Source organism: Eumetopias jubatus, unplaced genomic scaffold (genome assembly GCF_037043125.1).
Source record: "Eumetopias jubatus isolate StellerSeaLion01/CBP00866 unplaced genomic scaffold, mEumJub1_p1.0 scaffold_6, whole genome shotgun sequence".
NCBI lineage: Eukaryota > Metazoa > Chordata > Mammalia > Carnivora > Otariidae > Eumetopias > Eumetopias jubatus.
The window spans coordinates 53,963,177-53,980,940 of record NW_028274812.1 but is presented as its reverse complement, the minus strand read 5'-3'; the positions used below and the strand labels follow the sequence as shown (position 1 = coordinate 53,980,940).

Genomic DNA, 17,764 nt, shown 5'->3' with positions numbered 1-17,764 from the left:
AATGTCAACAGTATAAACTGAGTTGACAGTTGCACAAGTTTATCATTTCAACATTTGAAACAATTTGTAACCCCTCTTTCTTATTGTTTGAATGCAACCAAATAGCCACTGTGTGAAGCAATGAGGAAGCAGTGGAAAATAATGTGTAGGAAACTTAGAGATGGTGAGGACGGGAAAGAGAAGGGAGGATGCTCTGATAACAGGGGGAGAAATCGCTATTTTTGATTTAACAGAGCATGTATCCCCATAAGCATTAATGTGAATATGTATAAAACAAGTTGTCCCTTGGAAGTTCTTTCTTTGGTTCCTGGTTTATCTTTTTACGTCGCAAAAGTGTTTGTTTCCACAAGGTCCATGGCTAAGCAGTCTTTTCAGACTTTTTTATTTGGCCATCTAATCAGCTACTGCATGAGAGTTATGACCCAGTTACCTTTTAATCACTTTATTCTTGAAAAGATGTTGTGAACTTACCTTAGTTTATTAGTAAGTTCTGGCAGGTATGTACATTTTTATGGAAGCAACGTTATAACTCTCAAAGATGTTCAAAAGGGTTTGTGACCCCAGAAAATCCAAGGACACCGCAGGAAGGTGAGCTCTATTCAGCCACGTGGAAACAGGCGGCGCCGGCTTCCGGGCTCGAATCGGCTGGGGTCCGTCCTCTAAGCAGTCCTCCGAAGCGCCATCTCCAGCAGGGGTCGCTGCGCCGCCGCCGCCGCGCCCGTGAGCCCCGCCCGGCCCGCTCTCGCCGCGGCGGCGCTGACGGAAGGGGCGGGGCAAGGAGGGGCGGGGCATGGAGGCCTGGGGCCGCAGGGCCGCCGGGAGGGATCGAGGGAGGGAGGAGCGGCCCTGAAGTGCAAGTAACTGCGCCCCTGTCGGGCGTGTTGTGTCCACGGCCGGAGCCCACCCTGTTGCTTTCCGGCGCGCATTCGTGAAGTAGGGGCGCGACGAGCGCCTTTGCCCTGCCTGCGCTCCTGCCAGGACTCGGCGTGAATCTCCCGCGTCTTGCCTCGGCCCGGCTAGCCTCTGGACGCCCTGTGGACCCGGGGGCTGCAGGGGCCGTGGGGATCCGGTGCGCCGTGGCAGTCGCCCTTGGGCCGGGCCGCTACTGCTGGCTCCAAGCGCAGACCCGGAGCTCGAGGACGCAGGTGTCCAGTTTCCGTTGACCTTGAAGACCCGGGAAGGTGCGCCGCTCGCGGGGGTGGGAAGTATGTCGGGGAAGCCGACCCTGTTTCCGCGGTCAACCTGAGAGGTCTCCAGAAGGGACGATTTTCAGTTGCAGTAGACGGCAAAGCAGTTAGACCAGGTTCTCCCTAACCGAGCAGTGAGGAAGTTCACGAACGTGGAGCAATTCCCAGTGTCCCGCAGGTCAAGGGCAGCGTTGCCTCTGTTCCAGACGTTGCTTTGCTTACAGGCTTGGGCTCGTCCACGTACCTTATCTATCCTGAAGATCTCACAACAAACCTCCGGGCTTCCTGCAGTTTTCATCTACACTTGCTCACGTCCACTCCGTTGGCAAAGAGCTCTTTTAAAATGCATTTCTATCGGGTTACTTCCCTGCTTAAGATCTTTCTATGATTCACATGCTCTCTGGCTCAAGTCCAGACTTTGATAGGCAAGGCCTTTGGAGATCTGGCCTTTTGCCCCTTCGATCCAGCTCCAAACTTTGTGGGATCTTTTCTGGATTCATTCTGATGCTCCATTTCTCTTGATCTACTTTCATTCCACAGTGGCTTATTAAGCACTCATCGCGTGCCAGGCACTGTTTTGGGCAGTTGGGATTCAGCAGAGGGAAACAAATTCAGGTGAAGATTTCTACCCTTGTGGAGTTTATATTCTGTTAGGGGAGACAATCCAAAAAAAGAAAAAACCGGTAAATTGGTAGAAGTGCTATGGAGGAAAAAAGTAGAGCAGAGTAAGGGGAGATTGGGAGGGCAAGATGCTTATTAAATAAAATTGGGATGAGTGGACAGCATTGAGGTGACATTTGAGTTCAGAGTTGAAGAAAATGAGTTACCTGTGCAGTTACCTGGGAGGAGAGATTTCTAGGTGCAGCTGGAACAAAGACCTTACCCAGAAATGTTCCTGTTGTATGTGAGGAGTGAGGAGCATCAGGAAAGCCAGTGTGGCTGGACCTGAGAGCAGAGGTTGAGAATCGCAAGAGATGGGGGGAATGGGGGGACCAGATCACATACAGCCTCTAACCTTTTCTCAGTGCTTTTGTAGGAGTGAGAGAGTATAAATTACTTTTTGAAAGAATCACTGCTATGTGGAAAATAGACTCTAATGGAGCCTTTGTAGTATTGCTGTCATCTGTCATGATGGTTTAAATCTGTGGTAGCAATGGAAGTGGTGAGAAGTGATGGGATACTGGACATGTTTTGAAGATACAGCCAACATAATTTCCTGATATTGGATATGGGTACGAGGGGGAGTCAAGAATGACTGGAAACTTTTGTTCTCAGCACTTACAGCGGTGGAGTTATCATTCCCTGAGATGGGGAAGGCTACAAGTGGAACAGATTTAGGGTTGGGGACATGTCAGGAGTTTGTTTTGGGACCAGTAAAGCTTGAAGTACCTGTTACACACCTAAGTGGAGATATCAGGCATTTGGATATTGTGTCAGGGGTCGCCAGGACCGCCCCTAGGTGCACTGATTGCCTAGGAAGATTCAACAGGCCTTGGCTCTGGCTCATGGCTATGATTTATCATAGCAAAAAGATACAAAGTACAGTAAGCAAAGGGAGAAGACCCATAGGACAAAGTGTATAGGAAACCAGGTGGTCTTCCATGAGTCCTCTCCCAGTGGACTCACATAGGACATGCTTAAGTCCCCAGCAACAAATTGTGACAACATATGTGAAATTTTGTCTATCAGGGATGCTCATTAGAACCTCTGCCCAGGGTGTTGATTGGCTGTAGTCACATGGGCACTGTCTGCCTAGCATGTACCAAAATTCAAGACTCCCAGAAGGAAAGCAGGTACTCAGCATAAGGAATTGTATAGTTTAGACCCAGTGAGCGACTCCTGTCAATTCTGAGAATGGTGAGAATCCTGAAATCCAAGTTTCCAGATGCCAGCCAAAGGTCCACCTTGCAAGCAGGCCTTTCTAAGGATAGACTCAAGCCTGCTATATTAACTCTTCTGCACAGATCTACATGTCTGGAATTTGGGAGAAAGGTCTGGAATGGGGATATAGCTTGGGGAGTAGTTGGCATATAGGCAGTATTTAAAGCCATGGAAGTGTTTGGCGTCTTGATACGCATTTGTCAAAGCTGACCGATAGAGCTGAGCTGGATAAAGTGAATGTAGAAGAGAAGCAGGCCAAAAATTGAGCCCTGGGGCCCTCCAACATTAAGACGTCTGGGTCTTAAACAGCAGGTAAGGTGGGAGAAAAACCAAGAGGAAGGTGTCCTGGAAGCCAAGTGAAGAAGAGGGGAGTGATCAGTTGTCTCAGATGCTGCTGAGAGGTCAAACGAGTTGAGGACTAAAAAATGATCTTTTGGGTTTAGAAAATGAGAGGCATTAAGGAGAGTGTAGACGACCCTTTTTGAGGAGTTTTGTTGTAAAGAAGAAGAGAACTTGTAGCTGGGGGTCAGTGGGATTAAGAGAAGGTTGGTTGGTTATTCAGTGAGAGAAATAACAGCATGCTAATGAGAGTGGTCCATTAGAAAGTGAAAAATTATAGTTGTAACTTGCTGTTTCCCCCAAAGTTCTGTGTCAGACCACCTTTGCCATTAGAACTCTTCTCCGGTATCCCTGCTCCGAGCTTTAGTCTGTGCAGGGTCCAGCCTTGTTTGGACCTGGGCTTTCACTCAAGTTCTCTGACAGCCAGTTTACCCATCCACGTTCCACTTGAATAGCAGTTTCTTGAGGACAAGAACTGTTTGCTTTATAAGCAGGCCTAGTCTGTCTGGCTGTTTGGCATATGCAGGCAAATGAGTGCATGAGGGGTGGATGTGGTAAAGGGTAGGATGCTCCCTTCATTTCTGGAAAATGAATCTGCAAGTATTCACTGGTTTTTTGTGTGTGCCAAGCTGATTGGGGATGGGAATGAGGGATGAGGCACAGTTCCTGCCCTGTCACTACCCTTAGAGTTTGGGAGATAAGAATAGTACGAAATAAACAGTATTGGTGCAACATGAGTTTGGGAAAGGGCAAGGGGAGGGCAGAGAGGAAGAATGTGTCTTGTGTGGAGCCTGGAAGATGGAGAAGCCATGCTAAAAGGACAGACACTTTCCTTTCCAGTGGTAGAATCCTTTCTTCAAGTGGAATATAAGGAACCCCAGTATTTTCCAGCACTGCTGTTCTAATCGAAGAGGGGTTGGGGCCTGGTTAGCCCTCTCCTCCAAAACTCCTCATCCCACCAGTTTGAAAGCTCTGTGGTAGAAGTTGGTTTCTCAGACTCTACCCCTTGGCCCTGGTGCCCACTGCTACAAATGGTCATCCTCGCCAGCAAAAATTAGGTTAACGTGTTTTCTCAATTTTATGTTCATAAATTTTATCTAAACTTCAGCATGTACCAGCATTTGCTAGAGAATGAAGCAGATCACAAAGAGGGAGTAGCTAATAAACACAAAGGTAATGCTTGGCTTGACATTTTGGCTATGTTATTTGTTTTTCTATGTGAGTATTATTTTAATAGTTATTCTGTGCTAATAAAAGTTTCCTAGTGTAGGTAAATGTAATGTATTCATGATATATACAGAGAGCACCATCATATCCAGGCATTCCTCATAAAAGGTAACAGTGTGCTATAATGGCAGGAATTCGGGGTCGGGGGGAACGTGGGAGTCCAGAGACCTGACAGACAGGACTTCCCTCCCCCAGGATGTCTCCTCTTAGGATTTCTTCTAAGTCAGGCCAACAGTTCTTCCCACTCCTCTGCTCCTGAAACTATCCATTCTCTCTGGTATTGCAGTTGGTGAAAGTTGGTTTTTGTTCAAGAGAAAATGAGACATAAATTTCATGGGGTAGTAGAAAGAACAGTGGACTCGGAGTCAGAAGACTGATGGACAGTTCAGCATGGTGGTAAAGAGCCTTGACTTAGCCAGGGAACCTAGGTTTGAATCCACTTAGTATTTATGTGACCGTGTCACTGAGATGGGCTGGTTGAAAGGAATAAATGAATTAATAGGTAGAGTGGGGCCTGACCCATAGTAAACAATGAGCGTTAAGAAGACTTGTCATTGGAATTCTGGCTGTGTTGTTTACTCGCTGTACGACCTAGCAGATTGTTAAATTGCTCCAAGTCTCATTTGTGCTCATCTGTAAAATGAGGGCCCTGTATAAAGTTATCCCTGAGAGGCTGCCCTTTTCATCTCTGCACACACATACGGCTCTGGGAGTATTGTTAATTGGGGGGAATGTGTAGCCAGGTTCTCAGCTCGCAGGCATACATACACAGCCTTTGGCATTATACCTGATAGCAAAACAAACTTTGCTGAAGTCACTTAGGCCAGTGTTTTCTAACTTTTTTTTTTACTGTTATCTTTAGTAAATACATTTTCCATGGTGACCCAGTGTATGTGTATGTATACTTACATATGTGTATTGTAATGAAAGTTTCATAAAGCAGTATTTACTCTTACTGTATGTGACGTATTGTAATATCTTCTATCTATACTCTTCAGTTTTAGTTTTTTTAAAAATATTTTTTTATTTGTTTGACAGCAAGAGACAAAGCACGAGGTAGTACAAGCAGGGGGAGCAGCAGAGGGAGAGGGAGAAGCAGGCTCCCCACTGAGCAGGGAACATGACACGGGGTGGGGGGTGGAGCGATTCCAAGACCCCGAAATCATGACCTGTGAAGACTCTAAGGCAGACGCTTCACCGACTGAGCCACCCAGGGACCCCCAGTTTTAGTTCTTAAAAAGTACAAATTTTATAATGGCTCATGACCTACAATTTGAAAAACACCTAAAGATAGGCAGATTATCATCATTAATGCCAATCTTTATCTTCTGTATTACAAGAGCATCTTATTAACCAGTCTGGTCTAGGCCCAACAGTAAGTGGTGATTTCAGCCAGGGCTGTCTTGGCCCATAACTTGGACATCACCTGGATAAATGCTACTTCGTCTAGAACTTAGGACTGACACAGAATTTCTGAGGCTGATTGTAGAGAGCTCTGGCCGCTTACGGTTAATCTTCCTGTGTGTTCTGGGTGGGTGGGAAGGTATGAAAGGCTCTGCTTATGAAAGAATTACTTTTTTCAAGTTTTACACCATGAAGAATATATGTTAAAATGTTAACAGTGGTTGTCATAGAGTGGATATGGGTGGTTTGAATTTTCTTTATATTCTTTTCAAATTTTCTACCGCGAAAATATGTTTCACATATAATCATTGAGATCTTCTTTCTCTTAAATTATGGTAACAAGAGCAGCAGTTACTGCTTAAAAAAAAAAATCTTTACTTGGCAAGAAGTCCACCATTAGGTACCTTTTCTTGTGTGCGCGGTTTTTTATTTTTGGGGTTTTTTTTTTTTAAAGATTTTATTTTTTAAGTAAGCTCTACACTCAAGTGTGGGGCTCGAACCCATAACCCGAAGTTGAGTCACATGCTCCACCAGCTGAGCCAGCCAGGCACACCTTAATTTTTTATTGTAGTGATCCATGAAATACAAAGTCTAGGAACTGAAATATACTATTTTCTTTCTTTATCCCTACTTCTATAAAAGTTAAGTTTTTTTTCTATGCCTGGTTATTATTCATTCTCTATTAAATTAGGTAGAATATGTATAAAAATGATTTCTCTCAATATTTCTCTTTAAGGTGCTTCAAATAGTTTCCAGTCAGTATTTTAGAGCACTCTGTGGTTTTTATAGCATTTAAAAATTATTTCAAATTATACTTGGGTTGAAAAACAGCCCTTAAATTATGCCTGCTTTATTTCTTAGTTAAGACTCAGATTGGGGTCCCAAGAGCAATGAGATACAGAGTTGAGCTTGTGTTGTCTACCTTGTTCATGCCAACAAAAATAAGAGGCAAAATGTTAACAAATATAATTTGGAAGTAGCTAGCTATGTGCTTTTGAGTGGGCTTACAGGTAATTACCATTGTCAGCTTTGTGGTGAATGGAAAGTAGGCAGGAAAAATCATTGAAACCCTCATCAAAGAAATCTGTCTGAAAGTATAGCCTTGGCATCGTGGAAAGTCATTTGCAGACTTAAGGTATGAGGACATGGACCATATGGTAACCCTTCTCAGATTACTAAATCGTGGTCTCTAAAGCCATCTTGATGTACTTGGGAAAGTTTGCTACCATCATAATAAGATGGTTTCTGCTGCTTTTGAGGTAACCTAGGAATTGACTACTCTCTGGCATGTCAGCACCTCAGTGCCTCAGGAAACAATTACCTAGTTTGTGGGTCTCCTGGCCCCTTCCTTCTCTGCTAGCTAATGCCTCAAACAGTAGGAGAAAGATGGAAAAGAAGGTAAAATGCAGCTTTGTCCAGTCTGCTCATTGCTAGCTCCGATTTGCTGGGGCTGGGGGTTGAAATAAAGTCTAGAGATTCACTCTGGGTTTTATAAAGTCATGACTTGGTGTCCTTCCTTGGCAAAGTCAGTATTGTAAGGATGTGACGTATGTCAACAAATAGTCTTTTTCTCCATGAGATCTTTTTTTTTAAACCTTTGAGAACTACTGTTAATATTCTTCGGTCGCAATCAGTGTCCAGGTGAATTTGTGGGATGGAGAAGAGGAGAACCGGTGTGTTCACACATCTTAGTATCTAGTCCCCCTCCTGACCACCCTATGAGGGAAGCACAGCTAGAAGACTCACTATAGAAAAGTGCATGGCCCTGAATACGTGCAGACCAATATGGTCTTTTGTAGGGGAGAGTAAGTACAGCACTGATCTAGAGTGTTCGTGGTATGAATGGTTTGTGTTGTAAGAATGCCAGGATACTGCACTTGTGAAATAAAACGGAATTACTGTCTGTTTCAGGTTATATGCGCCATGGCTATGACTGGTGTCAGATTGCCTGCCAGTGTTCGGAGAAAGCCAGATGTCTGGATTGGACTCTGGGGAGCGCTACAAGGGACACCTTCGTATAAACTCTGTGCTTCCTGGAATCGATACTTACATTTTTCTAGTACCCAGTTAAACACATCAAATTGTAAAACATTTTTCCATAACATTTTCTCACTGAGACTCCCAGGGCTTTTAATATCTCCAGAATATATTTTCCCACTCTCCATAAGACTTAAAAGTAATATAAGCTCTAAAAAATCCCCTAAGAAGACTCTGCAAAAAGCCGAGGATGAAGAGGACTCTGATGACGAGAGTGACTGTGAGACGAGTGAGCAGGAAGAGGAGCTCGAGGGTGACCCCAGTGTGGTCAAAGACTATAAAGACCTGGAGAAAGTAGTGCAGTCTTTTCGGTATGATGTTATCCTAAAGACGGGCCTAGATGTCGGGAGAAAGTAAGTACAATGTGCATTTTATTACAAGATCCTTTGTGTCATTTTAATGTAGTAGTTCCCATCACTCAGCCCATCTTGTGGTGAGGGGCAGCCCCAGATAGGAGAGGACCTGCCCGGTCACCCTTTTCAGGTATTTCCTTCTGCAGATGAGAACACTGACTCCCCAGCAAGTCAGGTGACTGCCTGTACATCCCATGTGCCAGATTTCCCTGATTCTGAGACACAGTCAACTCTTAAGATGAGCCGCGGATTTAATACCAGCTTCTTGAGAGTAATGACCATGTTAGAGGTATACAGCAAGAGGAAATCGTGCCTGGGTTTCACAAATGCCACAGGGTAAGAAGGTACCTTTTAGAAGCAACAGAAGCAGTGTAATGTGGTGGTAAAGAATGCAGGCTCTACAGTGAGACCCTTCGTGCTCTGTGAGCCTGGGCAAGTTCCTTGAATTCCCTAAGCTTCAGTGTTCTCATCTGTAAAATGTAAAATAGCACCTACTTTAGAAGTTGGTGCTCCTCTGTCTACGGCATCTTAGTGGATGGAGCTAGAGGGTATTATGCTAAGCGAAGTAAGTTAATCAGAGAAAGACAAATACCATATGATTTCACTCGTATGTGGAATTTAAGAAACGAAACAGATGAACATGGGGGAAGGGAAGGAAAGAGAAGACAAAACAGAGAGGGAGACAAACCATGAGAGACTCTTAACTCTAGGAAACTGAGAGTTGCTGAAGGGGAGGTGGGGGGTGGGGTAACTGGGCAGTGGGCATGAAGGAGGGCGTTATGCAACTGATGAATCACTGAACTCTACCTCTGAAACTAAGAATACACTCTCTGTTAATTAAATTGAATTTAAATTTAAAAATAATAAAGCATTTTAACAGTGCCTGACACATAGCAGGTACTCATTTGTATGTTAGCTATTATGAAGAAAATACTGTGTATTCATACATAGTGCATAGAGATGTTAAGTGGAACTTTGAAGATTTCTTTAGTATTCTTCTTCTCTCTGCTAGACAAATTATATTAAGAATAGTGACCCTCATTGTTTGTTCGTTCCTTTAGCAGTCATTGTGTGCATACTGCATGCAAGGTAAGAATCATGGTATGGATAATATTTTCGGATTTCCATATATAATTTATACCTGTATGACATAATTTAATGGCATAGTTTAATTTTTTAATCCATGAAGCTTAAGGACTCATAAAGATGACTAAACCCATAGGCATCCTCGTGGGAATTTACTGAATGTTCTCTAAAATCTGGCAGACTTGTAAAGGGGGGGGGGGGGGCTCTCTCTTCCCCAGAGAAATAGCTGCTGCTCTTATAAGCAGAACCCCAGATGTTAATCACCTGGAGTCAGAGCAGCGAGAGAAAAGCGCACTGACTGTTGTTGTCAGCACCCTCTTCTGGTCTAGTTGCCCAGTGATTTGAATGGAGAGATCACCAGCTGCTGGATTGGAGTTTCCCCAACCTCAGTGCGGACTCGCAGAGGATTTTTTAATGGCCTCACCATACGTGTGGTGCCTGGTTTTTCTCTCGGACCCCGGAGCCCTTTGGTGGTCATGAATCCCGCTTTGTAGGCGGCTGCTGCAGGAGTCAGGTGGGGTGCCCCAGGCCCTCCCAAAGCTTACCTGCCCGGTTGAGTCCAGTCTGCTCGATGCCCAGTCCGGCATCGTTCAGAAGTGCCCCTTGATCTCGCTGTTTCAGACACAGATGGGAGGAACAGTTGACTCCCACTTTCCCCGCACTCAGAATGGTGGTTTTGTAGAGAGGCTGGTCACTGTCAGAACACGCATAAATGGCAGGTGTTTTTCTCAGACCTGTATAATTGTTTTGAATATATTTCTGTTTCAAAGCATTTGACTTTTTTTTTTTTTAAAGCAAAGTAGAAGATGCATTCTACAAAGGTGAACTCAGGCTGAATGGGGAAAAATTATGGAAGAAAAGCAGAACGGTGAGCTATTCTGACAGCAGATTTTTTTTTTAACTTATTTATTTGATAGAGAGAGCACAAGCAGGGGGAGCATCAGGCAGAGGGAGAAGCAGGCTCCCCGCCAAGCAGGGAGCCCAATGCGGGGCTCGATCCCAGGACCCTGGGACCATGACCCGAGGCGAAGGCAGATACTTAACAACTGAGCCACCCAGGCGCCCCTGACAGCAGATATTTTTGTTTCTCTGCCAGTACTCAGTGCCACCCCAGCTTCCCCTCAGGGGTCATCAGTGACTCCTTGTGTGTGTTGGTGTTGCCCTCTCTGCAATTCCCCATGGGCCTGCTCAAGCTAGTGAGAATCACCAGCCAACTTAGTCACACGAACCACTTGCTCTTTTGCAGCCTCCTTTTTCTTCAAAATTTTAAAACAGGCCACCATCACTTGGCAAAAATCTGTTAACCAAGTCATTAGTCCCATGAAAAGCTAATAATGAGACTAAGAAGAAAGAGTTGATCCGTGTAGAGGTTACATTGGACTACTGTTACCTGAGCAGATGTGTGATTCTGTTCAGTTCAGCAGTTACGCCCCCGCACTTGCTGCGTGCCCTGCTCTGTGCACAGAACAGCTATCAAAAAAGAGACTCCCTGTTTCCTAACAGGCCCATAGCAATACTATTGTTAAGTGACAGAAATCGGGTATAAGAAAATGTATTTCCAGTGTCCAGTGTTGTTACAATAAATTATATATATATAGTTAAAATTGTGTATTTTTGTAGAAATAAGTTGCATATATACCTACATCTAGAATTAAAATACTAATATTACTAGTATTTATCTTTGGGGCATTATTGGTTATATTTTCTTCATTCTTTTTTCTGAATTTTTTATAAGTATAGATCACTTTCATAATTGGAAAAACAGTAAGAATAGTATAAGTTAACAAAGCACAATAAAAAAGTGTATGACAGAGACTCTTAAAAAGTTTGGAAGAGGGGTGCCTGGGTGGCTCAGATGGTCAAGCATGTGCCTTTGGCTCAGGTCATGATCCTAGGGTCCTGGGATCGAGCCCCCCCCCTCCCCCCGGCTCAGCAGGGAGTCGGCTTCTCCCTCTGCCCCTCCCCCTTCCTCAGCTGCCCGCCCTGTCTGTCTCAAATGAGTAAATAAAATCTTAAAAAAAAAAAAAGCTTGGAAGACACAGACATATGAGGCTTTGGCAGACATAATCTCACTCTGTGAGGACACTCTTTTTGAGTGTCCAGGGAAGTTAGACACACATTTGTAGGTGGCTTTGAAGCTTGTTTCATATTTCACAACACCCCTGGGGTTGGAGGGCTTGAGCCACATCCTTTTGCTCTGGGACAAGGGAGGGTGTGAGCTGTTGGCCATGGATCCAGGTAAACACTGAGGCTTTCTTCAGAGACCTTGCTCCCTGGGATCCTACAGGTTCTCATGGCTAAACAGACGGGTGGAGGGGGGCACTCCCCAGTGCTGCTCTCAGCTGCGAGTCCCAAGGTCCACGGTCTGTGATGGCACCTGACCCAGCAGGTTCGGGGTGTCAGTCGTGGCTCTGTGAGCTGCAGGAAATCAGGCGCTCCAGACATGCATCTGGAGATCGGGCTCTTCTTATCCCATAATTGCTTTTTCCTGCTTGTGGCCCTGCCCCCTCTCCTCGGCCGCAGTGTTCCTAAGACAAGACCTGCTCTGGGCGCACCACGCCTCTGTGCCTGGGCCTCATTTACAAACACAAGTGTATTCTCCCCCCTCTGCTTTGAGATACTGTTAACTACAGTCTAATTGCTGCTGCTTCATTCTGCCTTGGGTGTTCTCTTGTCTCCGCTGCCTTCCAGATTTCTCCTGAGGGTCAGCAAAGGAAGGGGCCAGCGTTAACACTCGACTGGCTTGTTACTAGGAGGCCTGTAGCCATAGTAACGGCAGCTGAGGGGAGATTTGAAATGTAGATATTTGGGACAGCCCGTAATCCCAGCCAGTTTTGCTTCGTGTGTGCTGTGCCTTCTCCCACATGAGAATGGACAGGCCCTTGCAGCGAATAAAGGACACCTCCGCTTCCGTGGCCTGCTGCATGGGGCTGTGGCTGGCTGCCGGCCCTGAAGGGTCGGACGGGTTCGTGGGGCTTCGGTGGCAACCCTGGCCGCCTGTGGCGCAGCAGAGCTTCTCCATAAGCTGCAAACCAGGTGTTGGCGGGGCCGGGTCCCTGCTGACTTACACAGAGGCTGCGTAGAGCCCGAGTGTGGGACTGAAGCTTCCTAAACTCCCCGCTCCCTGGGTTTGGCTGGCTAAAGGAGACGTTCCTTCTCTAGTCTCTGCCTTAGAAGTAAGCTACCGAAGGGATCCGCTGCTCGGCCGCACACAGTAGGTCTGTGAAGGGGTACACCGGATGTGGCTTTTTTCTCTGTGTACCCTCTCATGCCTTTTATATTTTGTATCATATGCATATGTTACTTAATAAAAAGTGAATTTTAATGAAATAAAGTCATGCTGAAAGATGCAAAGGCATTCAAAATGTTCTGAAACCTTGTATTTCTGGACATTGATTTTAAATGTCCACACAGGCCAAATGGTCTTTTTTTTTTAATTGAACTCATGAGAACTACGGGAGGACAGCCCCGCCTAGATGATGCCTGGGTCAGCCCGTCCTCCAGGTTCCGGGGGAGAAGCAGTCTTCATGCCTCCTTGTGGTGTGAGCCTTTTTGCTTCTCAGCCCAGAGGGGAGAAGGTTAACGGTTTCTCATCTGCTGCTGTGTGTTTCGCAGGCAGCCGTTCTAGGCTGCCCGGCTTAGCCAATATGGCCTGGTGGCAGACATGTGTAGTCCCATGTTGTGGACTGAATATTGGGCCCTTGAATGGGTGGGAAAACAAATAGGAGCTTGCCTGGCTAAGGCACAGATGTTCTGGACAGCATGAATTTAGGACTGCCTTCAGAGAGTATTAATCAGAAAACAAGCTAAAAGTGGCACCATACTTCTTAAACAGAAACCCTCCCGTAGGCTTTTTAAATGGCCACGTGTGCCCACTTAGAGTCTGTGGCCGACACAGGGGCTTGCTGCCCACCTCCTTGGAAGCAATGGTGAGCGGTCTGAGGTGGCCCCAGTCACTCCTGGCTTGTGTTCTAGTAGAAGCAGTCTATGGCACCTGCGTCCATTTAGCTCCATCCTGAGTCACTGGGCGGATGCCCCTGGAATCCCGACCTGTCAGCACCAGGTGCCCACCATGGGCTGTCCCTGGCAACACTGCTGTGACATGCCCCGGACTGCTCAGCCCAAGGGTCCCACCTGGGCAAGAATGGGTTTGACCTCAGCCCTTTGAACCCATTGAGTCAGCATCCAACCTGATCCTTTTTGTGACATTCCGTCTTTGTGAATTGAATCCCATCTTCTTGATGATGGGGCATCACTGGGGCTAATCGGTGCTCGGAAAGAAGTTTCCCATTCCTCTAAGGAATACAGCTGAATGTTACTCCACAGTGACTAATTTTTCAACAGACTGCCACATCCCCAATTACGTAGCTCATCTGGGTAGAAATCAGTGAAAAGTTACACTGGAAATCGTTTTCTCAGTGCTGGCAATAATTACTATGCACAGACTCTCTACGATTGTGCCCCACTTTCTTTGCCTCTTGTCACTGTTACCAAAACAAATCCCTCCATGTGTTTCCTTCAATCACCTGGTAGAGGTGAGTATTTGAGCCACGGCACACAGGAGCTGCCCATAAGCAGCCTGCTGGCTAGGTCTGATGGAAGGACGCGGATCGTGTTGGGCACGTGTGTTGGAGGCTTCCTCTGCGTGAGGCCCTTTGCCCTGGAGGCACTAGGGATAAGGGACGGCTTCAGAGGAATCACTACCTTTTCTCACATGCCCCTCTGGGTGATGATGGTCCCCTCATAAAAATTCACAGCAAGGACATTTGCGGGGCACCTGGCTGGCTCAGTCAGTGCAGCATGCAACTCTTGATCTCAGTTCAAGCCCCACTTTGGGTGTAAAGATTACTAAAAAAAAAAAAAAAGACATTTGCATCGGCCTGCGCTTCCCAAAATGCAATGAAGGCTGAGTTTTCTTTTAATTTTCAGGTGAAAGTGGGAGATACATTGGATCTTCTAATTGGAGAGGATAAAGAAGCAGAAACAGAGACAGTGATGAGGGTTCTTCTGAAAAAAGTGTTGGAGGAGAAAACGGAAAGTGAAAAGTACAGAGTGGTGTTACGCCGGTGGAAAAAGTTAAAGTTGCCTAAAAAGAGTATGTCTAAATAAATGGATTGCTTTTTATTGATAAAAACTGCTTTCTAGTGATGGGGGGAAGGGCCAGCTTCAAAAGAGGACATTTTTATTAAAATAAAGTTATCTTACGTTTAGTGGAACCTGCTGAGCTGTTTTACGGAAATTGGGGTCCATAACTTGGAGACACTGCCCGAGGCCTGGATTCCTCTCCAGGGCTTGATTTGTGTTCGTTTTCACCTCATTTTGGCCTGTGAGCATGAATGAGATGTGTGCTGAATGAACCAAGCCCAGAGAGGGTTTTAATGCCGAGCCTGCTGTTCCCCACATTAACTACCTCGGGAGTCTGTGTAAAATACACTGGCCTTGTTTGTGCTTTCATTTCAATTTTATCCCTGTTAACCAGCTTCTCTGGGTTCAGGTTTCTCATGGCAAAACCAAGTAAAGTCAAGGTCACCCTTCATATCCATTGGGAGACCCCTTTCTCCACCAGCCCTTCTGGATTACCGATTTGTGAGCTTTAGTTCCCTTCAGTTTGTCTTCTGAAGTATGGGTAAGTGAAGTTGCTCCATCTCATTCCAAATGGGTTAGTTAGGGCCCATTAAAATGAATGGTTTAGGGGAGGAGTTGATAAACTGAGGCGGCCAGAGGCCTTTCGTATGGCGTTCAAGAATGGTTTTTACATTTTTAAAGCATTGTTAAAAGAAGGAAGGAATATATGACAGAGGCCTTAGGTAGCCCACAAAACCTAAAATATTTACTGTCTGACCTTCTACAGAAAAAAATGTGATGACCTCTGCCGCAGCTTAGGGTAATAAGCTGAGAGTTTAATTTTCAGGTGAAAGTAGATTTTAGTAGTAGGTTTTAGGGGAAACACAGAGTTTATCAATGAAAAGAATAAAGAGGCAGAGACCAATTATTCTAATTCTCAAGAAAGTGTTACAAAAAGGACAAAGCCTTAAAAAAATATATAGTATTAGAAGGGACTGACACATACAGGGGCACCTGAGTGGCTCAGGTCATGATCCCAGGGTCCTGAGATCAAGCCCTGCATCGGGCTCCCTGCTCTACGGGAAGCCTGCTTCTCCGAACTCTTCGTCTGCTCCTCCCCCCCCCCACCTCCCGTTCGTGCTCTCTCGCTCACTCGCTCGCTCTCAAAAAGGACACATACATAATATACATCATCTAAGAAAAGGACATCTGGAGAAATAAACTCGTTTGTAGACTCCAGGAACAGTTTCCTAGCACAGAAGGGTCAGCTCAAATAGAGACCTATTAGATGGTGTCATGGAAAAATGACTGGCTGTGTCTGGGTCCTTCTATTTGCCCTCCAGGAATTCTTGAGAATTCAGGTTAACTGACAGTGAAGGGAGACTTCTGTGGCCCAAAGCAGGGGGATGTCTGGGCCCATGAGTCTGGAAGCCTTTTAACACCGTGGATTTCAGAAGACTCTAAAAAATCGATTTTTATTTGAAAGCTTAAGCTCTCAGGAAGAAATACTACATAATGTGCAGAACAACAGAGGGAATGTTTCTATTTTACCACTGAGTTATCAGTAAAAACAATGTGTTTAATTTCAGTAGGAGTTAGTTACGAATTATAATTTAGGAGACTAATGTCTACTTTTTCTCATTTCCTTTACCTCTGCCTCTGTCTTGCTCTCCCTCTCTCTTCCTCCCTCTGGTCTTCTCTTGACTTCTCTTTGGAAAGTTATAGAAAGCCTAAGAAGCCTTGTGTGGTGAGTGGCAGCATGACCTTGGGATGTGTCAGGGGTCCTTATTTTTATGCTCAGTCTTGCCATTAGTAAGTTGGGTTACCTTGGTTAGTTTGACCCCACTCTCTCTGAGCTTCAGCTTCCTCATTGGGCAAATGGGGACCAGGATACTAATTGCCTTACCTTGTCATGTGTTCAAAGGAAAGAGAAAATCAAAATGTGTTGTATGAGGTAAGAGGAGTTGTTGCTAGCTAGGAAGCAGGAAAAGCCACTTGAAAGGCTTTTTGAAGCTCTGTTGGCAATCAGTACCTCACCTAGCTGCTTTGCAGTGTTTGGTGGCTCACACCAGACCTGTTTTTATTTTATTTTTTTAAAGATTTTATTTATTTATTCATGAGAGACACAGAGAGAGAGAGCGAGAGAGAGGCAGAGGGAGAAGCAGGCTCCCAAGGAGCAGGGAGCCCGATGCAGGACTCGATCCCAGGACCCTGGGATCATGACCTGAGCCGAAGGCAGACGCTTAACCATCTGAGCCACCCAGGCGCCCACCAGACCTGTTTTTAAAAAAATCAAGCTAAGAAAAAAACATCTGGAGAATGTTGGTTTGGTGACAGCACGTGGCAAAAACTGATCTCATAGTTGGCTACAGTGCCAGGGACTTGGAACATAGTTATGAAATAGCAGAAACAAAAGCAATTCATAAAAGATTTACAGAACTCTTGCAACTCACTCATTACTTGACCCAAATAACAGTTGCTTTATAATGCCACTGCGGCGAGACCTCCTCAGTGAAAATTAAAACTGGAAAAGATTAAAGATGTGTATGTTTCTAACGCAGTGGTTCTCAACCGGGGGTGATTTCACATTTGGCAAAGTCTAGAGACATCTTGGTTATCACAACTTGAAGCGGGGGTTAGGGGCATTGAGTGGATACGGATCAGTGATGCCTCTAAACCTCCTACAGTGTATAGGAGGCCCCACAACAAAGTTACCGGACCCCAAATGCCAGTAGGGATGGGGTTGAGACATCCTGCTCTATTGGGATGACAAGATTTCTTTTTTTAAGTTATGACTTTTGGGTAGAGGCTGATCTAGACCTTTTACCAGTAATGATGGTTAATTCTTTCAAAGAAATAGCTCTCCTCTAGGAAATAACGATGCTAATTGCATTTCTCTGCCAAATAGCATTTACTATCTTTCTTGGAAAATTATATCGATGGCTAGGCAAGCGTTTTATATCTTTTTAACATTTTGTAGAGAAAAGTAGACATTCAGGGGATATTTCTTAAGTCATAGTTTATTTGGTCAATGATGACTGGGGGAGACAAACATAACTAGCATTTTCTAAGAAGCTAAAAAGAAAGATTTCGGTTGGGGTGGTGGTGTATGTTCCATGAACCTTCTAAGAGGTGCAGTGTATATCCGGCAAGTAAAATGACACATTACTAAAGTTCTGCCTTATC

At 45.2% G+C, this 17,764-nt stretch overlaps 1 protein-coding gene across 1 annotated transcript; it reads left to right on the top strand.

The window, feature by feature from the left end:
* The first annotated feature begins 825 nt into the window (after window positions 1-825).
* On the top strand, window positions 826-14,730 carry MTRES1 (mitochondrial transcription rescue factor 1). Its single transcript, XM_028104240.1, has 4 exons — window positions 826-1,181; window positions 7,950-8,428; window positions 10,310-10,382; window positions 14,444-14,730. The coding sequence occupies exons 2-4, from the start codon at window positions 7,962-7,964 to the stop codon at window positions 14,621-14,623; spliced, it is 720 nt and encodes a 239-aa protein (XP_027960041.1). The 5' UTR covers window positions 826-1,181; window positions 7,950-7,961; the 3' UTR covers window positions 14,624-14,730.
* The last annotated feature ends 3,034 nt before the right edge of the window (window positions 14,731-17,764 follow it).